Consider the following 28000-nt stretch of genomic DNA (forward strand, 5'->3'; position numbering starts at 1 on the left):
AAATATTAAAAAGCAGAATCTTTGGAAAACAATAAATGAGAAAATTTACAAATTGAATTTATTTGTGCCCTAGAGGCTATAGATTCTGAAGCATGTGCCTCCATGAGTTATAAAGCAGATATTAGTCTCAGAACTATTCCTTACTGTTCAGTTCTTTTCCTGAAATTTAATGACTACTACTTTTTGTGAACATACTGGTTTTCTCATTTTTGCTGTGCTTCACTGATGGCTGAGTATAACTTCCATGGATGGGGAGATGGGGAGAGGGGTAAGAATCTCAGTGTAACAGCAGGAAACGGGCTTCCAAATGCCAGCTGCATTCAGTTAATAGCTTACAGTTCTTTTCAATTACACTTTTCAGTTATGGTTGATAAATTCCTGTTTTAATACTAATTATCCATGATAATTCAGTTTCAAATTTTCAATTTTGTAAGATTAAAAGAATATAAACATCCTAAAACTTAGAACATAAACACTTTAAAACATAGGTGTAGACTTAATTTCATTGCCTCAAATGAATGTAATAAGATGCAATCCTGCACATCTAGTAGCTACGAAGTTTTAATTGTGCAACATGGAAGTAAGAAATTATCATATGCAATATTTAGGGATTCCAAGAATGTTTTAGTATTGGTGGTATAAAATTCCACAAATTTGCTCCTCTTACCTGAAGTACTTTAGCAATTTTTCCCTCAGATATTATATATCAAGCTGCTTAAAGAGCCGGTGAGGAGTTATTGAGAAAACTATTGCCAGTATTCCTGTTTGCTCTTTGCCCATCAGGTCCTTGAACCATATTTATTAAAAATTATTGTTTGAGTTGGCAGATGACTTCAAAGCCTATAGAGCAGTTTTAGACATCAAGGAAAGCTAAGCTCTCTTTTTGTCTGCTCAGTTTTTCTAACGTAGCTATTAACGACTAATTTTATTATGCAATCAACCAGCTTTCATTAATATCAGACAATTTGAATTTGTCCATAAACAAGAAATTGTCTTTGTACACTTATTTGTATTGCCCTAGTATCTACCTTTGTTCAGCAGGCAATTAAAGAATATTTTCTCCTCATGTTCTTTGTTGCCTTAATTACTTTCATTGTCAACAGCATGATTTAATTCTAATGAGTGCCCATTTGTTCCTTCTTTTTGCCGTATCCTCTAGTCTCTGTTTAATGCTTTTCAGTCTCTTCTTGAAAGGTTCCCCGCCGTAACTCCTTCAAATGAGGTGAAGCTATCCAAAATCCCTCTCACCATAGAAAGCTGCCCATGTTTCATGAGACCAGACATCTCTAACTAATGTTGCCTGCCAGGCTACTGACTCCTCGCTCCATTCTTCTGCCTTTTGGCTTTCTTCACTTTAAAGACAGAAAGTCACCCCAATGGGAGATCACTTGCATGTGCTTATTCTCCAATAATTGTCTAAACTCCTTTGCTTAATCTGTGATCTCTGAGGTGTTACAGAGGTATTTGATAAATGCAAATATGGATCCTTATTCTCTAAGATTACAAGTTAGTCCAATTGTAGTCGCTTCTGATGTCTTCACTGAAAGAAGGCAACATGTGTTACCTGCCGCTCTATGGCAGAGTATCATTGTTGTCAGGAATCCGCAGTGAGGTTTATTTGTTCTCATTGTGAGACACAACTGCAGCGGGAACAGCAGTGGTTGTACCAAGCCCTGAAATAAAATGGAGAAATAGGCCTTTTAGTAGCTTTTAGGACATGTTTTTAATGTAGTAGAATAATTCTGCCATGGCTTATGATGAAATTTGCTGGGTGGATAATGACAGAATTTGAAGGAACACAATTCTTACAGTAAAAAATTGTTGATCTATCAGTCATCTCTTTAGTGTTCTGTTATCTTTAAACACCATTTTTCAATAGCAACTATCACTTGTGGCGTATGCCATCTTAGATTGTGTGTATGCTAGTGTTTTGATTTCTAACAACAGCACAGTTCTGCAGTGCGTCCCCTGTCTCTTCCACTTACTGTGTGTCAGTTCGGTTTGCAGAGTGGGTTTCATCTGTGTTCAAACTAGGCTTCAGAGGAAATTAATCCAGAAGCTCTAAGTATTCATTAAGCACTTTCTAACCTCTAATAGGGATGTAAGGTCTAAACCGGTGATTGGTCCCCTGAACAGCTTCAGGCTACATTGTATAGTTGGAACAGTGGATCAGGGGCCGGACATGATCTAGTCCTGAATGGTGGCGAACCTGTAGATGAAGCAGCCTCAGCACAAAGTGCTTTGATCTGCTGAGCTGTCGCTTTTGCTCCAAATTTCTTTCTAATGTAGGCTTAACCTGAGAAACAGAGAAGGTTTTAGCTTCTGTCACCGCGCATTCACATTCAGCCATTCAGTGGTATTTTAGCTTGACTACATCATTTATGGAATAATTAAAAATATTGAGAAAATGCTTGTGTGCACCTTTGCTATTGGGGAGCTTCATTTAAGCAGTCCTTGTATCGTGGACAACACAGAACTTGCAGCAATTTCAGAATATACTAACTAAGACTAGAACCCTGGGAAATGGTTATATGGTGACAGGCTTCTCTGAACAGACTAAATGAGTGATTTGAAGCAAGAATATTTACTATGGAGGTCAATTGGTTTTAAAACTAATACTGTCTTTCACTTTTCTGATAAAAGTCTTCAGTCAGGGAAAATACGTAAGTGGTTTTATTTTTTGTGCAATTGATTGCAAAGATTGTCCTGTTTTTGTCTGGTTTCATCTGTATGATACTAGTTTCCCTATTTTATAGCTTCATGAATAGCATGGATGCCCCAAGGACAAACTAAGATGTTAAATTATAAAGTATCTGACCTTGATACATTTTCTGTACATGAACAGAAGAGTTAAGACTGACAAAGGGTTTAGAGAAAGAAGAAATCTAATACTTCTCTAACACAGCAGAATGGCTGTGTGAAGAGGGCTTTTAAGCAATCCCACACAAGCTCATTTGTGACTGATAGTATAAATTATGTGCAGATTCTTTCAGATTGTTTGAATTAATTCTAGGGATATTTTTAGAGCAACTTTGGTTTAATAAAAACTATTATTAAATCATTAGTCAACGACAATAGTTAACTTTGTGTGTACGTAAATTAACATATTTATATACCATCATTATTGTCCTTTAAATAATATGCCTATTCAGGTTTATATCTGTTTGGTTAAAATGGTCAAGTTCCTCTTAGTAACTTGTCTGCTTTACTTGCAGGTTGTATATAAAAATAACGATGTCAGGTTGGAGTTATCTCGACTTGCCAAGCAAGGAGATCCTAAAATGAAGATTCATGGGGTTGTAGCGTTTAAATGTGAGAATGTTGCAACCTTAGATCCAATCACATTTGAAACACCGGAGTCTTTCATCTCTTTGCCAAAGTGGAATGCCAAGAAAACAGGCTCAATATCATTTGACTTTCGTACAACTGAGCCAAATGGCCTGATTCTTTTCAGTCATGGAAAACCAAGGCACCAAAAAGATGCCAAACACCCACAGATGGTGAAGGTTGACTTTTTTGCCATTGAGATGCTTGATGGCCACCTCTACCTGTTGTTAGACATGGGATCAGGTACTATAAAAATAAAAGCCTTGCAGAAGAAGGTGAATGATGGTGAATGGTACCATGTGGATTTTCAAAGGGATGGACGGTCAGGTAAGCTTCTTTTTTTTTTTTTTTTTTTTTTTTTTTTTATATTCAACATGGTTTTTCGTGTTTTATCTGAGGGAATACTGGGTATGTATTATGTTGCCACCATTAGAGTTGTGCATGATCTGAAAAATAAGGGAATTATAAGAAGTCATTACTGTCAGGTAGCAGAATACAATGATTTGCAGAGTAAAATATTTTATGTTAACATTTATTGGGTAATCAGGTACTTAATCTTGCAAGTAAGTGTGCTGTGTACTTCAAAAACAAACAGTAATCTCCCTCTGTGCTTGCTTATACCAAATAGCTGAAGTGGCAAGTTTTAAGAATAAAAATGAAGCAAAAAAGAATTACTGAAAGTAATCTCCAATGTAGGGAATAGTTGGCCCACAGAAACAACACAGACCTTCCAATCATGTCAGCAGATCTCAACATAATTAAATGATATGCTAATGAATGGCTAACAACACATATCAGCAGAAATAGAAATAAGTGACTTGCCATATTCTGTCAGTATGATTTGTATTCTGTAGTAGTTTACTCAACAAATGATCTCATTGAAAAGGGCAAAAATAAACAATTCATAAACTCTTCCTAATGCTACTGAAATCTCTTATAGCATAAAATGCATTTAACTGGTGAAATTGTCGTTGTGTTTCAGCTGCATCTGATCTTGACTATATATATTGACTTCAGTGGGTTTGTCCATCAATAGTATCTTTCCTGTAGTTCATCCCAGCATTTGGGAGGGAATTTACTGAGTCTTTAATTCAGTCGATCAAAGAATTTTCCAATTAATATCACTATGCAATCTGAAGTTCACATACACTCTGAAATTGAGTCTGGAAAAAACGTAAACTCTTCTTCTTTTGGATTTTGTGGGGTGTCCTCCACTTTTTCCCTTCCGGTGTCTCTTTTTTCATTACTTGCATTTATAATTTCTTTCTGAAACTTCACAACAAAAAAGTTACTGTTTTATGACTTACTTTCTTACTACCCACAAATCAGATTTCAGATCAAGCGAATCTTAGGTGCAGGTTTAAATTGAAGTTTTCGGTCAAATCCATGCTTGAAAGGCAGACCAAATTCAATTGATCAGTCCTCCCTAGCATTATGAAAAATAATGACTTGATTCCTGGGCTGTGTAGCTTCAAATTCTGATGGTAGAGAGTTTGATTTTCTGATTATAATATACCAGTTGCTTATTTACATTTCTTGAGGTTAAAAAGCAAATAAACAAAACCCAAAAAACCCAAACAACAAAACACACAACTCCTCAATTGTGATTGAATATCTAGCGGTTATATTATTTACACTACAATCTTCATTTCAGGCTTCCTTCTTAAGTACTATTTCAGTGATTCATGAGAGGCATTAAATCCTCTAATAATCATGCCTGTGGGACTCCACTGAAAGCAAAGTTTATTCTTACATCCAAAGTCAACACAACTATAAAGAAAAGAAATAAATACATAGCAATTGTTTACATTTACAGATATGTTCTGCACTTTCATTGCTTCGTGACAGCTGTAGCTCACATGTGCCATTAAGAGAGTTTAGGGCATACTTTATTTAATTCTTTAAAACTGTTGATGGACATCAGCAAGAACGTAGACTAATTTTAGGAAGCAATACACACATGGCAATCAGGACTACATAAGTGGAATTATTGTCGTTTTAGTGGCCAGTCCAGCCCAAACTACGACAACTATAGTCAAATATATATGCAAAAGAAAAATTACTCCAGCTGATGAATTGCCTATGATCGAGATGGGTGAACTTCATTTACCCTGTCACTCTTAAAAACTGACCGTAGTACATATTCACCCTAAAACATTGAACTATTACCAGGATTAGTTAATAAATATGTAGGCATATGGATTGACAAACTGAATTTTTAGCTGAAATCTGAACCAGACATCAAAGATTTTCTGTGATTTTAATACATACAGTAATACTTTATAGTAGGAGAAGTACCAATAACAGAGGCAATGCTGTTATTTTTCTTAATGATAATATTGGCTGAGTAGTATATTAGACCATCAGATTGAACCAAGTAAAATGACTGCCTAACAATTAAAATAAACAATGAACTGTAAGTTCCTATTTTCTTCTGATTGGAGGTACCCATGTGTTATGTTTAGATTATTTCTTCATGACTTATGCATGTTGGTCTATTATGCTTTTTTCCATGAATAATAAAATCCATTTTGCTATTTCAGGAAGCTTTTTCTTTTATTTTCTCTAGTCAAAACCAAACATATTGGAAATCGTATGACTATGATCACTTTTCACTTGCTTACCTTCACAATTTTTGTATAAAACAATGAATACACCTTGTATTTAAAAAAAAAAATTGGCTTTTCTGAGACTTTGTTGTTGCTGCTGACAAAATACTTGCCGACCTATCAAGTACAAAAGGCATTCTCCTGTTAATGAATAGGTAGCTCAAATAACCTGTGATTTTTATTTTTTTTTTAAATGACGTTTTGTGTCTTGCAACCTTTTACTGCTAGCCTTCAAATCCAATGCAGAGTGGTTCCCTCAGATAATAGATAGCTGTGACATTTCTCAAGGAGCTTTGCTAATTTCCTTGACTTTCGTATTAGCTGGATCAGCAAGTACTTGATTTATTTTTCATTTTTTGCTCTCTTCCAGACTCTCAGTCACAGGGAGCATCTACTGTAAACTACTGACTTTGCCATTGTCTGTCTGGGACTGTGATGGGGGAGATGTAAGGAACGAGAGCACATTTTTAAACTGTACTTATCCAGGCCCCATTCACTAGTAATTTTGCTGATCCCCTCAGACTTTGGGAAATACAAGGAAGGGAGAACAGATGGTGCTCTTTAATTTCCTTTTGCTGAAGGAGCTTTTGACCTATTATTGAAGTTTTTCACCCTAGAATCCCATCCTGCTGCCTGTAAGACCTACTTTGAGTGCTTCCTTACGTAAAAAGCAGATCTTTGGTGAGAAGGAATTCCTGAGACACTATTTCCCAGAATTAAGTCAAGAACAATTTCATACCTTCTCCATTGGTCCATCTTTCTTGCTAGATATGCAGCAGAGGAAAGGCAATGCGTGTTCTCCAGCAGTCTGTCTTTTTTGCTAAGTATACAGCAAAGGACAACAACCTGGTACCAACTGCTGTGTCCTGTCATGTGAGCTGAATTCCCTTCCAGTATTTATGGTTATTCTGAATTCCTGCAAAGGACACTAACTTCATAACTGCTTCACATGTGTCCTTGGCCATGGGCTGTATGCTGTGATCACAGTCCTCATCAGAGCTATTTTATTATGCTTTAGTGCACGAGATGTAAAGTATATTTAGAATACCTTGCTCTGATTTTTTTCACTGTTCCTTAATAATCAAATGTGTTTCACATGCACAAAAAGCAGCCAAATAGGCCACGTAAGGCAAGCATAGAGATCAGAATAGTTGTAGTAGCTGTAGTTCCAATCTTGATATTTAACCAATCAGAATTGAGTCAAGGTTCAGAAATACGTCTCAGTTTCTTATACACAGATGTATGGAAAAGTAATTTGCTGAGATAATGAATATGATTGGAGAGGCTCATTAACTCATACCGAAGGGAAATGTTTGTTGTGCTCTTAACAGTACTGCTGACTCTGCAGTAAAAGAATTGGGGAAAAAACCCAACTCAAACTAAAACAAACCCAAACACCGTGAAGCTGCTGTAAAGGCCTTTGCTCACAGTTTTTCTTGTAACACAGTAGAGTTGGTTTAATAACTGTTTTCTGAGACTTGAGTATGGTTTAACGTTTTGTTTAAACTGTTTATCATATTCGCGGTTAACCTTGCAAGTGGTTTTTGTCTAAACTGCTATTCATCCTTTGGAAAACATCATTAGACAGTGAAATCAGGGAGGAAACAGTCTTCTTGTCAACTTCCAATTGCGTATGGCAGCGTAAAACAGAATGTACCAGAATGTATTCATAAGTAGGTAGCATTTAAGGGCTAGGAAACTACTGAAATTTTGAACTAAAGTTAGCATTTCAGCTTAAATATCAGAAATTATCGCTAGAGTATGTAATTAGAGCTTAACTATAATCAGTATCTCACTGTAAGTAGTGCTTTGCCGATACCCATTACATGCATTGTTGTTGCAGGTTCTTTTTTCACGTGTACACTTCTATATATTCCTTCCCTCATCTTTTCAACCTTTTAGTAACTGCCAGATTTACCTGTTCCTATTTCAACACATGTTAATAGTTTACATATTTGAGATAATAGGTTTGTCTTGCATTTTAAGGAAAATTCTTCCAATGATCCTGTTAGCGTTTTTCATTTATTCATGAACTCATAGAAAAAATTGAGATGGGGTGACCTTGAGAGTTCCTCTATTTTACTCCTCCAATGAAAGTAGTGATAATGTACTTGCCTCAGTCTTGCCGGATGTGTGTTGAGTTACCCCAGCAGTGGACGCCGTACAACCTCCCCATGTAATCATTCATAAACTGAATATTTCTGTATGAAAACCAAGCAATTTTGTCCATCATTTCCTGGTTCACAGCAAGCACAAAATATACCACGCTTTTTTTTCCCTGCGTCATAGCTCTATACTTGTTATGATTGGAATGCTGTTATGGCAGTCTCCAGTTTCCTTCATAGACTAAGAAACCCCAACCGCTTCCTGTCCTTATATGTCATGTTCTGTAGCGATTGACCATTTTATTGACATCTTCTGCAGACTCCCTAGCTGATCTACATCTTCCTCAGAGTTCAAGGTAACACTTACCAATGCTTATTAAAGTGGTCCAGTAGTTTTCTCTGTACCTCCCAATATATTTCCCATTTTGCTCAGATGTACGTTATTGTTGACTTATATTGCTGGCTTTTCCTTTTGAAGAACTGTCCGTTTATCAGTTATCCTTTAGTCAAAAATTCTTGATAAAAATCAAACTCTTATTAATTCCCCCAATACATAAAGACGTTTCTGAGCATTTAAATGGCATTTTGCTCTCTGCTGAAATGATGTAGACTTACAGCACCTGTAGGTCATTATAGGACCCTAAAATCTATGTCCAGTTTCTGGAGATAAGAAATGCTACCTGTTTTTAGAGCCTAAAGTTAGATCATGAATTCTCAGACTAAATACTACTACACCTTCCTGTCTTTCAGTCTTCTCCCTTTTCTTCTTTCAGGCTGGACAAACCAAATGCTATCAACTTTTCCCCGTTTCTTTCTTTTTCTAGTAAAATGCAGACAATATTTCCTACTTTGAGTATTAAAAAAACTTTGCAAGGAAGCTACTTCTTTCCTGGCAGACATTACTGCCTCAGTGTTGCTCTTTTCAAAGAAATAGTTTAACTACTGCTCTGGTTATGGGTGCTGTTATGCTAGGTATTATGCAAAGATATAATTGAAAGGATGTTCTTACTACAGAGATATTACAATTTAAGGTTATAGTTTTCTCTTTCCATTGAGAGGCCAGTGCTGTTCTGAATCTGATGCTTCCTCATCATATTCTGTTGTCTTTAGGTTATTTTGTAAAACAAGATTTGTCCCATTCTTTTCCCTCTTATCCAACTTAGCCATTCTGGTGTGAGAAGGGTTGACGATACATTAACTTTACAGGGAAAATTATTAACCTTTTCCTGTGCTGCCCAGATATGACTTTTGTATGCTCCATTAGCTTCCCTTCTTTCTGCTTCTCTGGGAAGTGATGTCTCTTCCTATTCATAAGTAAAAACATCCAAATGGATTGGAGCACACTGGTGATTTGACAGAACTATTCCTTTTGATCTGCCTATAATTCACAGAGAAAATAGGATTGAAATCCAGCAAAGGGGGTGCGTATTACTATCCCCGGATTCTGTGGTAGCATCTGCCATTGACATGAGGTTCAACCTGAGATGGTTTCAGTAGAACTTGAAAACTTTCCATCAAGAAAGATGACATGCTTAAAAAAACCAACCAAACAAAAAAATCAACACACCAACACCCCACCACCACCACAAAACAAAAAAAAACCCAACCCCAGCTAGATGAAACAGCACACTCTACCTCTGTGTCACAGCTCTGGATGCGCTGTGAACCTGAATATTTAAAAGAAATACATCATTTTTGATGTATTTTGGAAATCTTTCATTTCCCCTTCTTTTTCTTGGGTTGTTTTGTTTGTTTGTTTTTTTACGTGCCTTTACAAAGAAATTGCTGAGTAAAGTTTGCATTACCTATCAGAGATACATAAAAGGTAATTTGGATACCAACAGCAGTGATGGTTGTACGGCTGCCTGGACATGCTGTTAGAAATTCAGCCAGAAACTAGGATAAGTTGGTAACTGACAGCATGAAGCTCTTGGTGCCCAGGCATGGGTTTTTGCTACTAGTTATACTAAAGCCTATTAGTATTATAGCTATAGTTCTTGTTCTAGACAGTGTGCTATATGATATTTTATTCAAGCTCCTACATAACAGCTGAGCCAGAGTGAGTTATTAAAGCTTTGAGTATTCTGCAGATGCTATTTGATGTAGTGTACCTCTCAACAAAAAGAATTAAATAAAGATAACTTACAGTTGTTTGATTAAGGGTAATACACACATCATGTAGGTCAGTTGAAGTGTCATGGATATGTCCAGCAGTAAATTGGAGATAGTCCAGTTAGGTAATAGCGGTTCCATGGGCTTCTAAAACATGAAAAAGATTCACGGAAGAGTTGTTGCCTGTTATGTTTTTCTACTCATAGTCATTAGATGTTATGATTACATTAAGATTTCAGAGGGCTTCTCAAAGGGGGAATTTTATGGGGTGTAATTTCCTGGGGAGGAGAAAAGTTCATTGCTTTAAGAAGCTGTTGGTATCTATTCAAAGTAATACTTAAGCTCTCTCCAGGGTAATCCTTTATAATATGAATCCTTTTGACACTGGAATAGGCTGCCCAGGGAAGTGGTGGAGTCACCATCCCTGAATGTGTTTAAGACTCGTTTAGATGTGGTGTTAAGGGATATGGTGTAAGGGAGAACTTTGTAGAGTGGAGTTGATGGTTAGATTCGGTGATCCCAAGGGTCTTTTCCAACCTAAATGATTCTATGATTCTATGACATACAGAAGAAATTTTTCCTGCTTCAAATTATCACCTAACTACAATTCACAGTTGCCAGAATGTAGTGGTGAATCTACAGTTCCCTTTATCATTCACCTTTCTCAACCTTCTGTGCTGGCAAAACTAAAATTTCGAACCACCATGTTAATGTCACAGCTACACTGGCTGAGATTTACCTGTCTTTTCCTGTGCATTGAAAGCCATCAAGGCTTAGTTGATTTATTTTCTAAATAGAAATGGAGCCCTAGATGTCTTCTAGCATCATGGATAGCTTGACAACACAAGTGTCTTTGTCCAGCAGAAAACAGCACCGTGAAAATGCATGAGATTGAGGTCGGAAGCTGCAGCTGAGTTAACTTGTGTGGGTGCAAGTGCTGCCTGAATATAGATTCAAAGCATTTTGGTCCTAAATTAGCCCGTACAGCAACAGCTGGGAGCAAGAAACAATAGCAGTAAGAAATACTGTGAATGCAAGTATGACTTATATTTACAGCATCTTTTTTTTTAAAAAAAAAAAAAGGAGAAATGATCTGTTGACTGTAAGCAATCCTTCTTGATGCCAAGGATGCTCTCAGAAAAGTTAGCTATCTTGGTTTAACAGGTCATTCACAGGTGTCCTAGTTTGAGGCAGCTGATTAATAACATCAAACCTCAAAATGCTCACGCTTGTATGCCTAAGGTCAAATCTATAGCAAGTGTTACATACAAATGCCAAGTTTTGCTTCAAGACTCTGAAAAGCAATACAAATATTTAGAGTTAGCAAAATATAATACTCTTATCGATTTTAAAAAGGTGGAGGTTTGGAAGAAAAAGGATCTTGGTTCGACGTGCCTGTTTCTTACAGTAAAGACTGGAAGTTCACTTTCCATCTATGTGCTTATTCAACTGATAGAGAAAATTTCTGATAAAACGTAAAAGGGAAAACTGACTACATCCTCAAACATTCTTTAAACATGCTCATAAAGATGCACAAATACTAAGCAAACCTTCTTTTTAGATCTCTTCTGATAGTAGGGAGACTGTTTGTAATAGTATCCAGGCCTTCTAAAAATCTATATGTCTCAAGTCTCACATGGGAGTTGGATCTCCTGAGACCTCTCCCCAAAAGAGCTTTTACTAAGTGTCCAAACTCTTCAGCTATTCATGTTGTTAAAGTTAACCTAACAAACCAACAGAAGAACAAACAAAATATGCAGCTCCCACAAGACTCCTCTTCACTGCTAAAAGAGAAGCCTAAATTTTAGTATGTATCCAATTAAGAGAATGATATTTTCTGGCCTGCCTGTGTTTGCTTAAAACTCACATTTTAGTATTTATGCTATGAAAATTCTGAATTTATTATTCTCATGATCCACTCCCATCACAGTAAAAGTATTTTTGATAATCAGTGTTATCTTCCGGAATCTGTGTCATGCTGACAGTGGAAACAGCCAATCATTTTACTTTTATGTATGTATGTATGATAAATACGTTCTGGTAAATGTGATGCTTCAGTGTCTTTTCACCATCAATACACTTTTAATAGTGTGTGTCCAGCAGATAAGTGTTGCATAATGTGGCTGGTACATTATAATAATCTGGTGATCTATATAATGTTTTGATTTATATTTTACTTGCTTTTGCACCCATATAGAATAAGGAGTCACTTTTGTGAAGATCTACAGGAAGATTATTTTTTCAAGTGATTTTACTTAGTAAATAAAATTAAACTCGGTGAACGCAAGTATGTTCTGTGACTCCACATACTAAAATTAGTTATCTGTCTATTGAAATTGTAAAATTGGATACCTCATTACTTTTTAAAATACAACAAAAGAGGATCTTTACAGTTGATTACAGTTTCTTTGTTCAGACACTTTGCAGAAACGGAACTTTATTTTAGGCTTAATTTTGTTTGTTTACTTTTTAAACTTAAATGGAAAAGATACTTCTGATTTCCTGAGATTCTATATACATCTTCTCTCCCTCTCTTTGTAACATGCACACATTTTGAGGTAAGTGTCAGAGGCATTGATTTTTCCCTCTAGGAGCACATCACTATCTTCTTAATGATTGCCTGTCTGGCAGCTGATGAGAGTATTTTCATTCTGCACTTAAAGGAAAAAAAAAAAGTCTTCTCCAAAGCCCAATGAAAGTGGTGAGAGTCTTTTAAAATACTGTGTCTTTGGATCCAAACCAAAGACACAGATTTGCCTCCCAGGTTACAACCTATCAATGCAACCTCAGCCTTAATGCTTTGAAGCACATATGAGGTAGTGAAGAGATTTTTTTGTTGTTGCACAAGCAGGATCTTTCTGAAAATAAGTCTGAAATGCATTCCCCCTATCCCTGCAAGACTGGTAAGGTGATTTTGACTTTTTTTTAATATTGTTACCATGCAGTATTGTGCATAAATTTTTTTACATCGTTCACTTTCTGACGCTATTTGTAGTACATCGTAAGTAAAATAATGAAGTGTATCTATTATTGTGTAGCTTTACAAGTGGAATACCTATGTTTAATTTAGAGATATTTGCCAGGAGCTAATATGTCATGTAGATTAATAAGTAAAACAGCAGTACCAAAATCTTTTAAATGCCTTGAAAATCATGCATTTTTTTGTCTTGTTTTCTCAGGGACCATATCTGTGAACACATTACGTACACCATATACTGCACCAGGGGAAAGTGAAATCCTTGACTTGGATGATGACTTGTATCTTGGAGGCTTACCAGAAAATAAAGCAGGCCTCGTCTTCCCAACAGAGGTGTGGACAGCACTTCTCAATTACGGATACGTCGGCTGCATTAGAGATTTATTTATTGATGGTCAAAGCAAAGATATTCGACAGATGGCTGAAATTCAAAGTACAGCTGGAGTAAAACCCTCATGCTCAAGAGAAACTGCAAAACCTTGCCTTAGCAACCCCTGTAAAAACAATGGTGTATGCAGGGATGGGTGGAACAGATATGTTTGTGATTGCTCTGGTACGGGGTACCTTGGCAAATCGTGCGAAAGAGGTAGGTTCCATGAGATGGTTGCGTTTCTACTTTATAGAACCCTGCACAATGATTAACAATGGTAAAATATCGTTAACTCTTCTGAGGCAGAAAAAGCGTCTTTGATTTCACTTGTGAGATGGGGAGATGGAGCCCTGCTCTAGACTGAAAGAAGTAACTCTGGAGGAGAGATCTTAGGGGAGTTTCTAAGATGCACAAATAATTATTTAGTTGACTACGACAGAGAGACAGTACTGCTAAATGTTGGCTTTTCTGTCTCATCATACATTGCTGAGTTCTGAAAAGCATTGTGAAAGTAATTCAATTATTATTGCATTACTAAATGGTCACATTCCAATTCCAAACTGAGGTCTTGTTCTCTGCCTATTTGTGTCAATACCACTGTGTTATTAAATTAAATTAATGAAATTTACTTTTGAATTCCACAGTATCACTTAAATCCATGGCCAGAACTTCAGCCATGAGTCAAAGCAAAAGAATCAGTGTAGGAATCTGTATTTCTTACTTAACTTTTTTTTTAAAGATACTATTACCCCAGGAAACAGTTTCTACTTATCTTAGTTCACTGACTATCCCTCTTGCCTAGAAAAGGTAAGTGTAAAGTTGACAAACCCCATTTATTTAATTGAAGAGGTGGATAGTGGCAAGGAATATAGATGTTGACAGTTTATTCATTTTTCTAGTTAGTAAGATGGAAAAAAGAAGAATTTTTTTTTTAAATAAAAACCTGATGAATGTTTAAGTTGTATATAAATAGACGTGTATTTATGTAGAATTAATACCATCATATTATTAGCATTTACAAGTAGGTTCTCAGTTTCTTCTGTGTTTTTCTGTCTTATTTTTTGAATATATATGCCTTTGGCTCATGGCCAGTTATTCTGAGATCTCCAGACTGTTCTGTTACTGGTGGAGTGAGGCTGGCAGAGGGCATAACCGAGCTGTCTGATGCATTACAAAAGCCTTCAGTTAAACATGTCTGGTGTACCACCCTGTGGCAAAATTCTGCTATTACATATGGCAGAAGTAAAAATAGGATTTGCATTTTTTCAGCTTGAGAGCTGGGAAACATGTGCGTTAAAGACAAAAACACATGCAGATATGCAAAGAACTTAAAAGCAGGCTTCATCATAGCAATTTCTCATAAATGTATTTGATAGGTGGTAATATTTTATGTAGAAACCTTTGTCTTTTTTATTTCCCGTACTTTATTTCTAACCGTCTTCCAATATAGAGCCTGACTTTTGCCTGCGCGTTCCCCTAGTGGGAATGGTGGTACTATGGTGTCTCTACAATGGTATTTGGTTCTTGTCCAAAAGAAATATGTGCAGCAGTTCAGACAGTATGGGATCATTTCTTACTCTTGTGTTTCCTTCTCCAGAGGAAACTACACCGAAAGGAGATCTCCTTCCAGTAATATTCATATCCCAAATGGTCATGCGTTAATAAGATTATAGCTTTTGGGATTCTGAAAGCAACGCGTTGGCATCCTACCACACAAAGTTATTATAACTACTACCATGTGCAGTAACTGATAAACTTTTGTATTGGGTGATATAAGCAACACAATTATAATTGTTCAAACTAATTTAAATAAAAGAGGAACATGTTCATTTGAACAAACAATACAGTTTCACAAAGGAAAGAAGCATTTGAACAAAATATCAGAGATTAAACAAATGGAATATTTAACTTCATCTTAAGTGATTAAGGTAACTTCAGTAAACAAAAGCATGTAGCTGCTTTTTAGTACTCTCATTTATTTTTCGTGCTATGTCTCCTAAAATCGGAGTACTAACATCCATGTTGTGGATGTATCCTATACAATGCAGTACCTGAAATAATTTTGGTCAGCTTATCAGTGCACAAAAAACATGGAATACAACTCAGTTCTCTTTTAATTTCAGTATACTTAATATTTTTGTATACCCATATGCTTTTTATCCTGTTGCTAGTTATTCTTGATTTTATTCTTGATTTTCAGTAAGGTTAAACATCAGTATAATCTGTAGATTGGCTTTAGTAGATTATGGAAACTACAGCAGATGGACGGACAGATGCCACAGCAGTATAATTTGGCTTTCTATCTTACTTTGATTGTGGTTCACAATACGTGACGTGACTGCCTCTCAGCAAAGCCTTTTGCAGGTGTATACTTTTGCTAGGAGCAATGCACAAGAGTAAATTCATCAAACGGTGATAAGAAAGTAGGCATGCAAAGAAAGATATATCAAAGTGACATTTCCGAGGAAAAAATATATTTAAATTAGAGAATGTATGCAGATGTCCACATTGGGCATGCACACGTACCTGCGTGCACATATATATGTTAAATAAAGTAATATCGTTTTCATTGCTTGCATTATCTCTGGATGCTTTAAAATTAAAAAAAAATACAGGTAATATGATGATAGACGGTATGAAGAATCATATGTTCAAAATATTATAGTAATTCCATTTCTGATTTATATTAACTAATTGGTCCTGTGTGTTAAAGTTCTAGCACCTTTACAATGTGGTTTAGGACCTCAGTCCTGAAATAATACCAGTGTAGAAATTGGGAGGAATCATTTCACCTTCTATTCACGCGTTATCTAGTGACTAATTGCATATCGCCAATAGTTTCCATCACGTTGATGGAAAGGTTCCTCGTGATTCCCCCAGGCCGTGACTTTGGGCCCAGGTGGACTGAAGTAGCTGCCATAGTAAACACACAAACAGCGCTTAGCTGAGCGTACGCCTGTGAATAGAACAGAAACTACAAGTTTGAATTTGAATCAGTAGCCATCAACATACTTGAATACTCACACAATTTATAGGAGTAAAATCAGACATATTGGTGAGTGTTTTCAGGGCAGGGTATTGTTGCTATATGTGTTTTGGGAAATAAAACAGGGTCAGAGAGCAAACCTGAATACTTGATTACTGATGATGCAGATTGTTCATATGTTTCCTGGCATGGCTCTGGACTGTATCGTCTGGCACTTTCTGAGGCAAAGTTTGTGTGTGATTTGGAAGACAGCAGACACAAATGGCTCTGTTGGCTGCAACACAGTCCTCGTATTATCACAGACACAGGAAAAAATTAATAATTCCCTTTTTAGGACTTCAGAGGCACCACAAGGCGTCCAGAGGAAACAACATTCTGTTTTATTTATTAAGATACATGCAGTAAGCATCCATGCTTACCAAGCACCATGTTAAAAACAACACAAACATGACTGCAAAACTTAGGAGGAAGAACGCTGAAATTCAAATGCCTAGTCCATACTACTGTCACTTTAATTTAAATAAGCTGTGTGAATTGAAGAACAGCTTCTCTTCAGAAAATTCTGTATCTCCCCATAAATAGCTGGCTGAGCGTTTCTGAAGGTAGAAACAGGTGTGGGGAAGTTCCCTGAAGAGTAGGTGCCTCAGTCTCCTCAGCAATTGAAGTAATCTCAGCCCAAGTGAAATTAAGGTCCTGAATCTCCTCTCATAACGGTACTAGTCTGTGCATCCTTGGTGGCAGGCAGGGAGCTGATTGAGGGTAGTGTATGTATAGGAAGGAAGAGTTATCCAGCCCTGGAGATTTTAACCAGAAACAAATTGAAGGAAAAAATGGAGAGGGAAACTGAAACCCTTTAGCGTTTTTTTTTGGTTTCCTTGGGTGTTTTAGTTGGTTGGGTTTTAGCACAGAGGCAACAAGGGGTTTTAGTTGTCAAGTCTATAAAAATGTTGAAGAAAGAATGTGTAAAATAATGTTTATCGATCTCTGAATTATATCTTACTGTTTATTTCTTTTTAATTACTCTGCTGCATGCACTTATTTGCTGCTACAAAAAAATTGTCGGTAATGTTTTATAAGGGTTTTCTGCTATTTTTCTTTTCAATGCTATGCTTCCAACACTGAAGTGGTAGTAAAATTACTATTCCCTGCCGGGGAGATTCTGATTCTTTTAATGAATAGCACATTCTGAGCTCAATTTATGGTCTATTAGCATTTAATCTAATAATTAGAGGAAGCTGAACAAGAGAAAAAAGATATTCTGCCAACATTTATGTGAGAACAGTTAGCAGTGTAGATCTCAAAGAAAGATTGAGACACATACCCCTTTGGAAGTAGTCAGTCCAAAGCAAAACAAAACAAAACAAAGTAAAAGCCGAGGCAAAAATGAATGCATAGTTGTATCCACAAGGTTCCTTCAGGATTTGCACAACTGCTGTAACCCCCAGTGCCTCTCCTCTTTCAGATCACCATCTTACTGACCAGGCCTTGCGAATTAACAATCCGTTCTGGACAACAGAAGTAACTGCAGGATGGAAACAATTCCACTGAAGAACATAAATGATCCTCTAGGTCTAAGAAAGTTAAAACAAAACAAGCCCTTCTTAGTTTATCTTGAAGACTGTTTTTTCCTACTGCTTGAAAAGCAAAGTTCTCTGTCAATGTATGCCACCGAGCATAATGATCGCGTAAGAAGGCATTGCCACAAAGAATTACAAGGGAAGAGGGAACTCCTTGTTCTGTCAAAGGTCTCATACGTGTACTACTAGATGCCCTCTGTCTGGCTGAGACCAACAGAACATGGAAATTTGCAATGCTGAGTCAAGTGGAAGAGATGATTCACGTGGCTAAATGCAGCTTGCCATCCTTAGAGAGGAACGCAATACTCACAAAATACCATTCAAAAATCTTAATTTAGCAATCATTAAATAATGGTTTAATAACAAAAGGTTTTCCTAACAACACTTGCACCAGCAGACTCATTTCAAGTGAGTAAACTGAACATAGTTTTTTTTTTTATTTTTAGGAATAAGTATCCTCTCTGATCTTCAGTTACAACTCTCAGGGCAGTGCTAACTCTTCTTTGATCAAATCATCCCTGCTTCCTGCCAGTCTTCTGGATTTTTTTTCTGCGATACCTTTGTATTTAGAAAGCCTGTGACTTGGAGCTCCCCATACGCAAAGGAGCTAGTTGACATGAGGGGGTTTTCCTCATTGCCCCAGAGCTTTTAAGTCATTTGCTCTTCTGTTCAGTCTCCTTGGTCTGTTCTTGGAACATCTGTTTCCAAAATAGCTGGCACAGTATAGTTTAGGAGGATTGAGTATCTAATCACATCAGGTCTGTTCACCATGATGTTAAATACTCACAGGTCATCTCTGATTAAATTAAGACGGTTCCTTCTCTCCATTTTCTGTAATTTTCTAAAAGACTGCATAATTATAGAAAAGCGGGTAAACAGCACCAGTGCTGATTCTGACAACTTTCTTTTACATTACCATAAGATAATTTATTAGCAATAGACCTCCAGTGTTGTTGAATGCTGTTCATCCTATAACATCTGATTTTTCTCACTTTATATAAAAACCCTGAATAGCATTAACGTGTCTTTTTTAATAGCCAATATGAAACACCGCTTTTGTTTTCTCTTACGTTAGTATGTAACTTAAACTTTTATGCAGGACTTGTTTAATTACCTAAATCATGTTTATCTTGATAAAGATCATAGGAGCTTTTCATGCACAGACTAGACAGCTAGACATAGGAATGAACTGTAAGCCCCTGCTGCCCCCCTGGCCCTGCCGTTGTGTCCCGTCATCCCCTCCCTGCCGCCCCCCCCCAGAGAATAACCAAAAAACAACCAAACCAAAACGCACAAAAAACCCAACAAACTAAACCCAAACAAACAATCAAAAAAACCAAATCACCTCCCCATGAAACTCTTTGACTTGAAATCTCTTATCAGGCTGGTGAGAGTTAAGTATTCAATCTCCTTCACAGAAAAATTTTAGGTTTAGAATATGCAGAAAACATTATTACCTGCATGGTTAGAAATCATTAAACCTGTAAATGTATTCTTTTAACCTGTTACATCTAATGACTTTCACACCAGTGTTAGTAATTCCATTTTTCCAACATCAAACTGTTTTGGGGAAGTCTGAAATTATTAATGAACATGCCATCTATCATTTTTGCCTCCAAGATGCTCACAGAGTTGCAGCGGAACATTTTGTCCTTCCATGGACCGTGTAGGCTGGAAGCCTTGAAGATCTTATCTATCTTTAACAGTATGCAAGATACGCAATGGAGATGGTTTTGGCAAACTGTCATAAGTATTGATATTTTAAAAGAATATTCTTACGCTGTTAGAGTTACAATTAGACATAGTATCAGTAGTATCAGTCCTTGGAAATATTATTGTATGTGGGACCACAATATTTCTTTGCTGTAGGTAAGTGTCTCCATTATACTACAACAAATTGAAGCATAGAGAAGCTTCCCCCAGGTATTCTCTGCTGTCCTTTCTGCTTGTTGCTCAGTTGGCCTGTTACTGGGCAAGTAACAGGTTGGCTTTTCAGTGAGCTGAGACGCCCTCAGGATTGCATCTTTTCTAAGAAAGATTCTGTAGCATCATGTTTAGGATCTAACACTTCAGCAACTTCTAAGAGAGTTTTTGAGTGCATTAAAAATTAAGGAGAGGCGGAAGAAGTTAGAAGGTCTCTAGTGAATTAGTGGTAGGTAAACAATCAGATGCGCGTAAAACGGGGCACAGTCAGATAGTATGTTTTGCATAGTGGTTTTAATTATGTAGTATGGTTAGTTTTGTATGTTACCGCGGACCCTACCAAAATTCCTGGTGGCCTGCCCACTCACTATTGGCTTGGGGTAAAGGATGTTGCTTATTCACTGCTGCTTCCACCATGATGTGCTACCGTCCGTGGGTCTAAGAGCCGTTTCCAAAGACTGAGGTGGTTAACTGGCCACAACACTCGACTGTCCTGCAAAAAAGGACTTCCTAATATGTTTCAGAAACAGATGTGTCCTTTGCTTTCTAGGAACTGCTATGCCTCCCTGTGAGCAGAAATGCAGTATTTCTGCTACCTTTCCTGCTACCAGCCTGGAGCCTGGGAAAAGAAGACTTTTGGCTGGTTGCTCTGGGGTCTAACAGACTGTGACTGCTCTGTGCCAGAGCTGCTCACTGGGAAGGTTTCCTGTAATGTCTGAAAGTGACAGTTATTTGCTTGTCTCAGGGGTTTTAAGATCTTACCCTCGATATGCCAAGTCCAGTCTTGATCCTCTTGTTGAGGCTGTCGTAATGTTTGTACAGGCATTTTTGATTCTATCGTACCACAGTCATTGTGGTCATGAAGCAATCTGTGCTCAATCCATACCATGCTGGGGATTTTTACCCGTTTCAGGCAGGTTTTTGCCAACTGGATGATAATTCTAACTGTGGTAGTAGATGAAGTATCCTAAGGTAATTATCTAGGTGCATGATAGTCAGATATGACCTTTTAACAGGTTGTAATGCTTACCTAATAGCTTTTACTAGCTTTGACCTATTTTGAGTAGTCTTGCAAGCATTTCTTCAGCTGTGATTATATCCCTCTGCTTGAAGATGCATACATGAATGGCTGGTTCATTAAAAGAGTTTATTAGTTTCTTTAAAAAGCACCAAAGTATGCCACTTAGGAAAAAAAACCCACACAACAACAACTAACAAACAAAAAAACCCAAAACAAAAAAAAAAAAACAACCACCAAAACTAACAAAAAACCCCAAACACAACTTTGCTTATGTTTCACAGTAATAATTGTGATATGTAATTCTTCTGTGTCATACTGGGTGAATATACATTTACCATCTAATTCTTTAATAACTGATTTTCTCCTTTATGTTTTCAGAGGCAACAATTTTAAGCTACGATGGAAGTATGTTTATGAAAATACAACTCCCTGTTGTGATGCATACAGAGGCTGAAGATGTCTCTCTACGGTTCAGGTCTCAGAGAGCTTATGGCATTTTAATGGCAACTACTTCTAGGGAATCCGCAGATACCCTTCGGTTAGAGTTGGATGCAGGACGAGTTAAACTAACGGTCAACCTAGGTAACAAACTCCTCCTCCAAGAAATTAACATTTTCTTTACATTTTTCTTTTTGCTTGCAAACATTTATGAAACGGCCTGTTTTAACATTAAAAGTAAACTGAAATGATCTATAAACACATGTCAATGCAACATTTGCGTACGTACATACACACACAAATACATGCCCATTATTTTACTTTATTTTGTTTTCTTTTGCATTTTTGTATTCTTTATATAGTCTTAACATAATCCATCACAATATTTTTGTATTATTGTGTATTCTAAAAAGAGAAGACTAGTTCATCAGTGGTATTTTTGGGCTAAGTCATTATTCTTTGTTGTGGAAGAGAGGTCTCCCTCCGCAACTTCTTCACAGTAGCAATTCCACAAGTGAAACGTGCAAGCAGACACAACGTGTATGTAGGTCAGTTCAGTTTTACCTCCAGCAATTAAAGTACAACATGCTAATGTATTAAAGAACGTCTCGTTTTAACACTGAAAATGTTGCAATTAGATATTCCCACTGATGGATTTCTTGGTCTCCTTTTTTTAGATGTCAAATCCGTAGTAAATCCATCTCCTCTTTTTTAAACAATTCTGTAGTGGTATTTTTGTAGTATCGAACGATAACACAACCCTTCAATGCCCAAAGACTGCGGCCCTCAGCAAACAGCCGTGTGAACACAGGAGGCACAAGCCCTTTTACAGAAAAAAAACCAAACAAACAAAAAATTGGCTTCCTGGTTTGAAATATGATGGACAAAATGTTAGGTTCTAGTTTTCTCTAGTTTAAAAAAAAAAAGTAAATAAATTAAAACACTTCTGCCATGCTTCTGAATAAATCCAAGTCAGGACCTGAAAGAGAACAGAAATACGCTCAGGAAAATGCACATTCATTGCAGTCGTTCCCATTCAGTGGAATGCTATTTTTAAAGGAAATTAGGTATTTCATTGTTTTAATCATTGTTTTACATAAAATGATTTCCAGAAAGTATGGGGGAGGGGGGGAATCAAGAAAATAATGACCTAAACCTCCACTTGATAAAAGTGTCGCTTAGTAAAATACAGTCCTGGTGTTTAGAGTTCGGAAGGTAGGAGGAGAAGCCGAAGGGTTTCCTTGTTTTCACTCTCCTCTTGCAGTCTGTCCCCTCCTGCGTGGAGCCGGGGCTGCTGCAGGCTGTGGGCCGCCCCCGGCACTGAGCGGGGCGCGGAGCCCCAGCGCTTTCTGTAAAAGGGGATGTGCGGGTGCTGCTGGTCCTTGGCTGTTTGCAACCACTTTTCTGATGCGGTTGACGACACATGACAAACTCAGCTATATGGAAACAAAATCTAGGTTTGATGGTATATATGTTCCTCAAAGGTATAAACCAGGAGTAGCTGTGCAAACCAAGGAGTATGGTGTAGATTTTTTATTTTATTTTATTTTTTTTCAGTAAGAAATGTAGATAGCTCAGCAGAGGATCCTGCTACAGATCAGGTCATTCTCTTTTTATACAAAGCACCGCCGTCTGTCAGTTTTTACCTACTTCTATAGTTCAGAAAAGTAACTAAATCCGTGCCCTAGCAAATATTGTTTCTTCTTCCAAACCTTTTTTTTTTTTTTCTTTTTCTAAGTCAGGCAAGGAAGTAATCTGAAAATAGACAGGATTCCCTAATTATCAGCGTTTATAAATACGTGTTGATTTTCTGTATATTAATGTAGCTTTAAATGTAGTTACTGTTCATTTCTTCAGTCTATACATTAAGAACACATAAACCCACAAAACCCTATTTATAGGCTCAGGGAATGAGCTTTGTATTTTACTACTTAGCTTTTGAAGATCAGCCTTTGAGGTATACTATACACAAGTGGTCCAAGATGTCTGATTGGGGCCTGGCTTGCTCTCTGTGACCCATTGTGACGGAGCACTTTCTAATTGCATTGAGAGAAATTACCTGTTCTTTCACAGATGGGGAGAAAGTTGCAGCCTGCCTCAGTTAAGCATCTTTGACATTTAATCCTGCTTTTTCACTTAGATTTGTCACCATGTAGCTTTGTTTGAAATTGGCCATTTTTACCCTATTTGTCGTTTCTATTTATAAAGATTTATCGCAGTATATCTGGGTTATAACAGTATGTAAAGACTGATGATATGGAGTGGCCATATTTGCATGTGTCTGTCCCCGGAAGGGTGGACTGTGATTTTATTGGATGTCTGCAGCTATTACCTTGAAGGATAAATTTTCATTTTTCATCTATTCTTCCCCATCTAGACTGTATCAGGATTAACTGTAATTCCAGTAAGTGCCTATTCAAACTTTTTAAAATGTTATTCCACCATTATAAAATATGCAAACTAGATGAAAAAGATTATGGACAGCTTGCAAGCGCTTGATAATTTGTTAATGAAATGTGGTGATTATCGTTGTGTAAAAAGTCATCATATACTCTAGTGTATTTTTTTTTGTCCTTCCCATAGGATATAATTTTTAACCAGAATATTGAAAAAGGAAGCATTCTACAGGTTGTAAACATACTTAGAGGAAATGGTACCTGTAGTAGTGCATTATTCTAGACGGGCTATTATATTTGCAGTAGCCATAGAATTTTTGAACCAGCAATTCTGATAAACTGTCGAATTTTCACCCACATCCTTCTTCTAGTTTTCTTGAAATTTTACCTTCAATTTGTGGTGAGACTGTTGAAACATAATTGTCCATAGTACAAGAATTTCTGTTTTTATAATCCTTCTAGACAATTAACTGTATTTACTGGCTGCTTATAACACAACTGGTTTTGCTAAATCTTTGTTTTATGGAAATGTTGCAATAAGGACGTTAAGTCTGAGAATAACCGTATTTCTATGATGATTTTTTACACTCTAAACATGTAAGAAACCTTAAATTGAACAATTTTTCTCTGTGATATGCATGTTTATGAAACAGAGGGAAACATTTGCCAGATGAATGGACTAAATTTTAACTTCTCTGATATTATTTGGATTAAGAGGCTATATTCTGAAAGGAGAAAAAGGACTGTGATTTTATTTTGAGTCTATGGAATTCCTGAATGGTGTCAACAAAATTATTGATAGTAAGTATGGTAGATTTGAGTTTTGGGTTGCTTTTCCTTTCCCTTCCTCACAGGTTTTGCAGGCTAGAGGACTGGCTTTTTACGCAAATAGAAACAAAGCTAAACAACAAACTGCATGGGTAGAATTTGTGCTTGTTAGTAGTTTCCCAAAAGACATGAACATAACATCCCATAATAGTTTTATAGTCCATAAAGAAGAATAGGGAACTGCAGTTATTTATAATGTTTCATCTGCTAATAGATTTTTGCAATGAATAACTTTACAAGACAAAAATACAGAATTCATATTAAAAAGCAAAGTTTTCTTGGGGCAAGTTTTAAATCTAAACCATACTCAAATCCGCGCAGACTTTTCAATACAGTAAAGAAAATGCTTGCAGGTACCAAGGCATAAAGACAGTTTCCTGATATTTTAAAGAAATAAATAAATCGAATTGTTCAGTTATAAAAACAAATATTTCCACTTGCCAAAGATGTCCATTGTCCGTTGCCAAAATGCTTAAGACCATGAAAAATCTCATCAACGTTTTGTTGGGCTGTCACAGAACACTATTTTTTGACCATGATGAAGTGCCAATTAGAAAAAGATTTCCAAGTATAAGACAAGCAGCTTTTTGAGCAGAAATGTAATGAGTTTGCCTGCTGCTGGTAAATTCCTTTTTCCTTAGGAAAAGCAATGTTGCTTTTTTCTTAAGTCCCTTAATGAAAGCAGAAAATCACTCTGAAAAGGAAATTACTAACATAGAAAAAAAAAAATCCGTTATAAAGCCACAATACAATAGGTGTTTTTGTTTTCTAATCTCTCTTGGACAAAATGAGGTGTCATAAAAATAAATGAAAATGATTTCTAGGTCTCACTTTTAAGCAAGTTTTGGATCAAAAGAGAACCTGCAAATACAGAGTAAGTAATAAGCCTCTGATTAGAGCACTGTGAACAGGAGGGATATATGTGCTGAATTGAATTAGCAGCTACGAGTTCTTGGTATCATACAGAAGCAGCATAACCTCTGCACAAAACCTCCTTGGTATCGAATACTCATAAGTTATTTTTCTTTACAGTTTGTTTATAGCCTTTTTGTTATTAGAAATGAACTTTCATGATTAGTTTCATCTCCCTTTGGTGCTTGTGTACTGAACAGATTTTTGTGAGCTTTCGGTACGGTAAGTACTACAATGCTTTCTTATCAGCACTCACTGTAGTTTTTCAACAACCAGGTAATGTTTCATGAGCAATTTCTGTGTTTTAATTTTTAGATTATGAAGAATTATTGCTCTGGCAGTCCTTAAACAAAGTTTGCTTATTAGACAATATAATGGATGTTAGTGGAACACACACAATTTGTTCCAAAGCAACAGTATCCAGAAATTGAGTCTTAATTTGCTGAACACTATAACACTTCAGTGCCTGTCTTTTGGGGTCTACTGAGAGCTGGATATGTATATCAATCCTGGTTTTACGTTGATAGAAGTAAATCTAGTTTTCATGTTTGAGAAGCTTCTTTCAGATTTTCTTCTTTGTATTGCTTAGAAATTAGTTATCTTAATATAATTTCACTGTTGGCACTGCAATACTTTTTACTACAGCCAGACTAGTAAAAGAGTTAAGGTCAGGATGAAGCTATATCTGGTTTGAATTTGGAGAGACAGCTTTAAAAAAAAATGTATAACCAAACTTAAATAAAAATTGATGTTTTGCTTGAGAGAAGAAAAGGAGAATATGAATGTAAGCATGTTATTTCCTACAGTGAATTACGAACCTAGTGAATACAATATTGCACTTCCTCCTCCCATCTTCCCTTGAGTGCAGTCTGAAACCTGTCTTCTGCTCACTGCAGATCAAATGACCAAGCTGAGATTTTGGTACCAATTTGTTCTACGCTTTGTCATGCCTTCACCTTTAGCTAATGTCCTGTGCTGCAGAAGAGGTGGCATTTTGTGGTCTTCCTTGCTCGAAATACAGACTTTTTAAAATTTCAAAATGTTAATCAAATGTCAGGTCGCTATTAAGCTTTTGTCTCATTAACAATATTATGGAGACTGTTCATGCCATTTTTATGGAACTTAGCGGCATACTAAAGTCAAACTATTTTTATTTTGTACTAGGTTAGAAGATTGGTGTCTTTATAAAACCTTACACCGCTAGAAATATTCTGTCTCATGTCAATCAGAAAATACCGTTGCTGAAATGCTGGGTTTCTACACCCTTAAATCACTTCATTGTGTTCTTCAGACCTGCAAGTTTACAAAACAAAATTGTCTGTCAGGGAGTGAAATAAATGGTCCTTTTAAACTGCAGGTACATGTAGGTCAGTGTTGAGGCTGACATCAGGAGAAAGAGGAAAACTTATGAACAGAAATGACTACTGTAGTTTCAGTAGTAGTTTTCATGAACTGAGGAATTCATTTAAAAATAAGACTGAGGTGAACAATGTTGGTTCAAATAACATGAATGTGCAGAATTTCTTGGCACTGGTTGTTCTGAAGAAAAGAACTGTAAGGTGATTGCTGTACAACTGTTATAAATTATATACAGAATTGGTGAGATAATCCTTAAAAATTGCCTAAGGAAATATGCTAAAAAAAATAAAATACATTTTTCCCTTTCAGAGAGGGAAGTAATTGTTACTGTTTAATTGCAGACTGCAAAGCATAAATTATAAACAACAGTGAATCCTATTGAATTGAACGGGATCTTTCCCCTAGTATTTCTTAGAGACAGAACTATATCCCATAAAATTTACGTGGCAGATTGATAAGTTTTTGAATGACTAGTGAACAAATACAGGTGTACTATATTCCCATATTTTTTTCACTGCTGCAAAGTTAATGGCTACTATCTTTACTTAAATCAAATTCCCTTTTTCTCCAGTTCTATTGCTTCCAAAACGCTAGTATCTGAAAAATTCCAGGTACCTGCGACTCTACACGCTGCTGGTTTTTATGTGCAATATACTTTTTCACAAGCATGTGCAGTCTTAAATGTTATTTCATCTTTTGTGGGTTTTTTTGCATTGCTATAATTTCTGAAAATAAATTGTCTGTATTTTGATATGAGCCAGCAGAGTAGGACCATAGGATTTTTATTAATTGATACGTTATACAAATAATAATGTTAACTGGTAAATAGCCGGCTCTCATTTCAGAATCTGATACTTTTATCCCGTATCTTTTCATATTGAACAACACTTTTTTTGAATGCTGCTGTGAGAGATTGCTCAAGTCGTGGCACACATTGGTGCAGCAGAGATTTAGGTCAGTTCTCTGGTACACAGTTTTGCTTCTGCAGGCAATAATCATAGAGCAATCCCACAGAATTCACTTACACTCAAATGTAGGCCAGTCATAAGGAATGAATAAG

The 28000-nt window shown here is 36.5% G+C and overlaps 1 protein-coding gene across 33 annotated transcripts in view; it reads left to right on the top strand.

The window, feature by feature from the left end:
• NRXN1 (neurexin 1) overlaps positions 1-28000 on the top strand; it is a 717017-nt gene that overhangs the window by 287005 nt on the left and 402012 nt on the right. For 22 of the 33 annotated variants that reach the window (XM_074578846.1, XM_074578845.1, XM_074578848.1 and 19 more), the window contains 4 exons: positions 3216-3654; positions 13333-13716; positions 21386-21589; positions 23823-23849. In XM_074578846.1, coding sequence (XP_074434947.1) covers positions 3216-3654; positions 13333-13716; positions 21386-21589; positions 23823-23849 — 1054 coding nt within the window. The remainder of the gene's footprint in view (positions 1-3215; positions 3655-13332; positions 13717-21385; positions 21590-23822; positions 23850-28000) is intronic. The other 11 variants (XM_074578854.1, XM_074578859.1, XM_074578864.1 and 8 more) reach the window with 1 other exon arrangement.

This window comes from Larus michahellis, chromosome 3 (genome assembly GCF_964199755.1).
Source record: "Larus michahellis chromosome 3, bLarMic1.1, whole genome shotgun sequence".
Lineage (NCBI taxonomy): Eukaryota > Metazoa > Chordata > Aves > Charadriiformes > Laridae > Larus > Larus michahellis.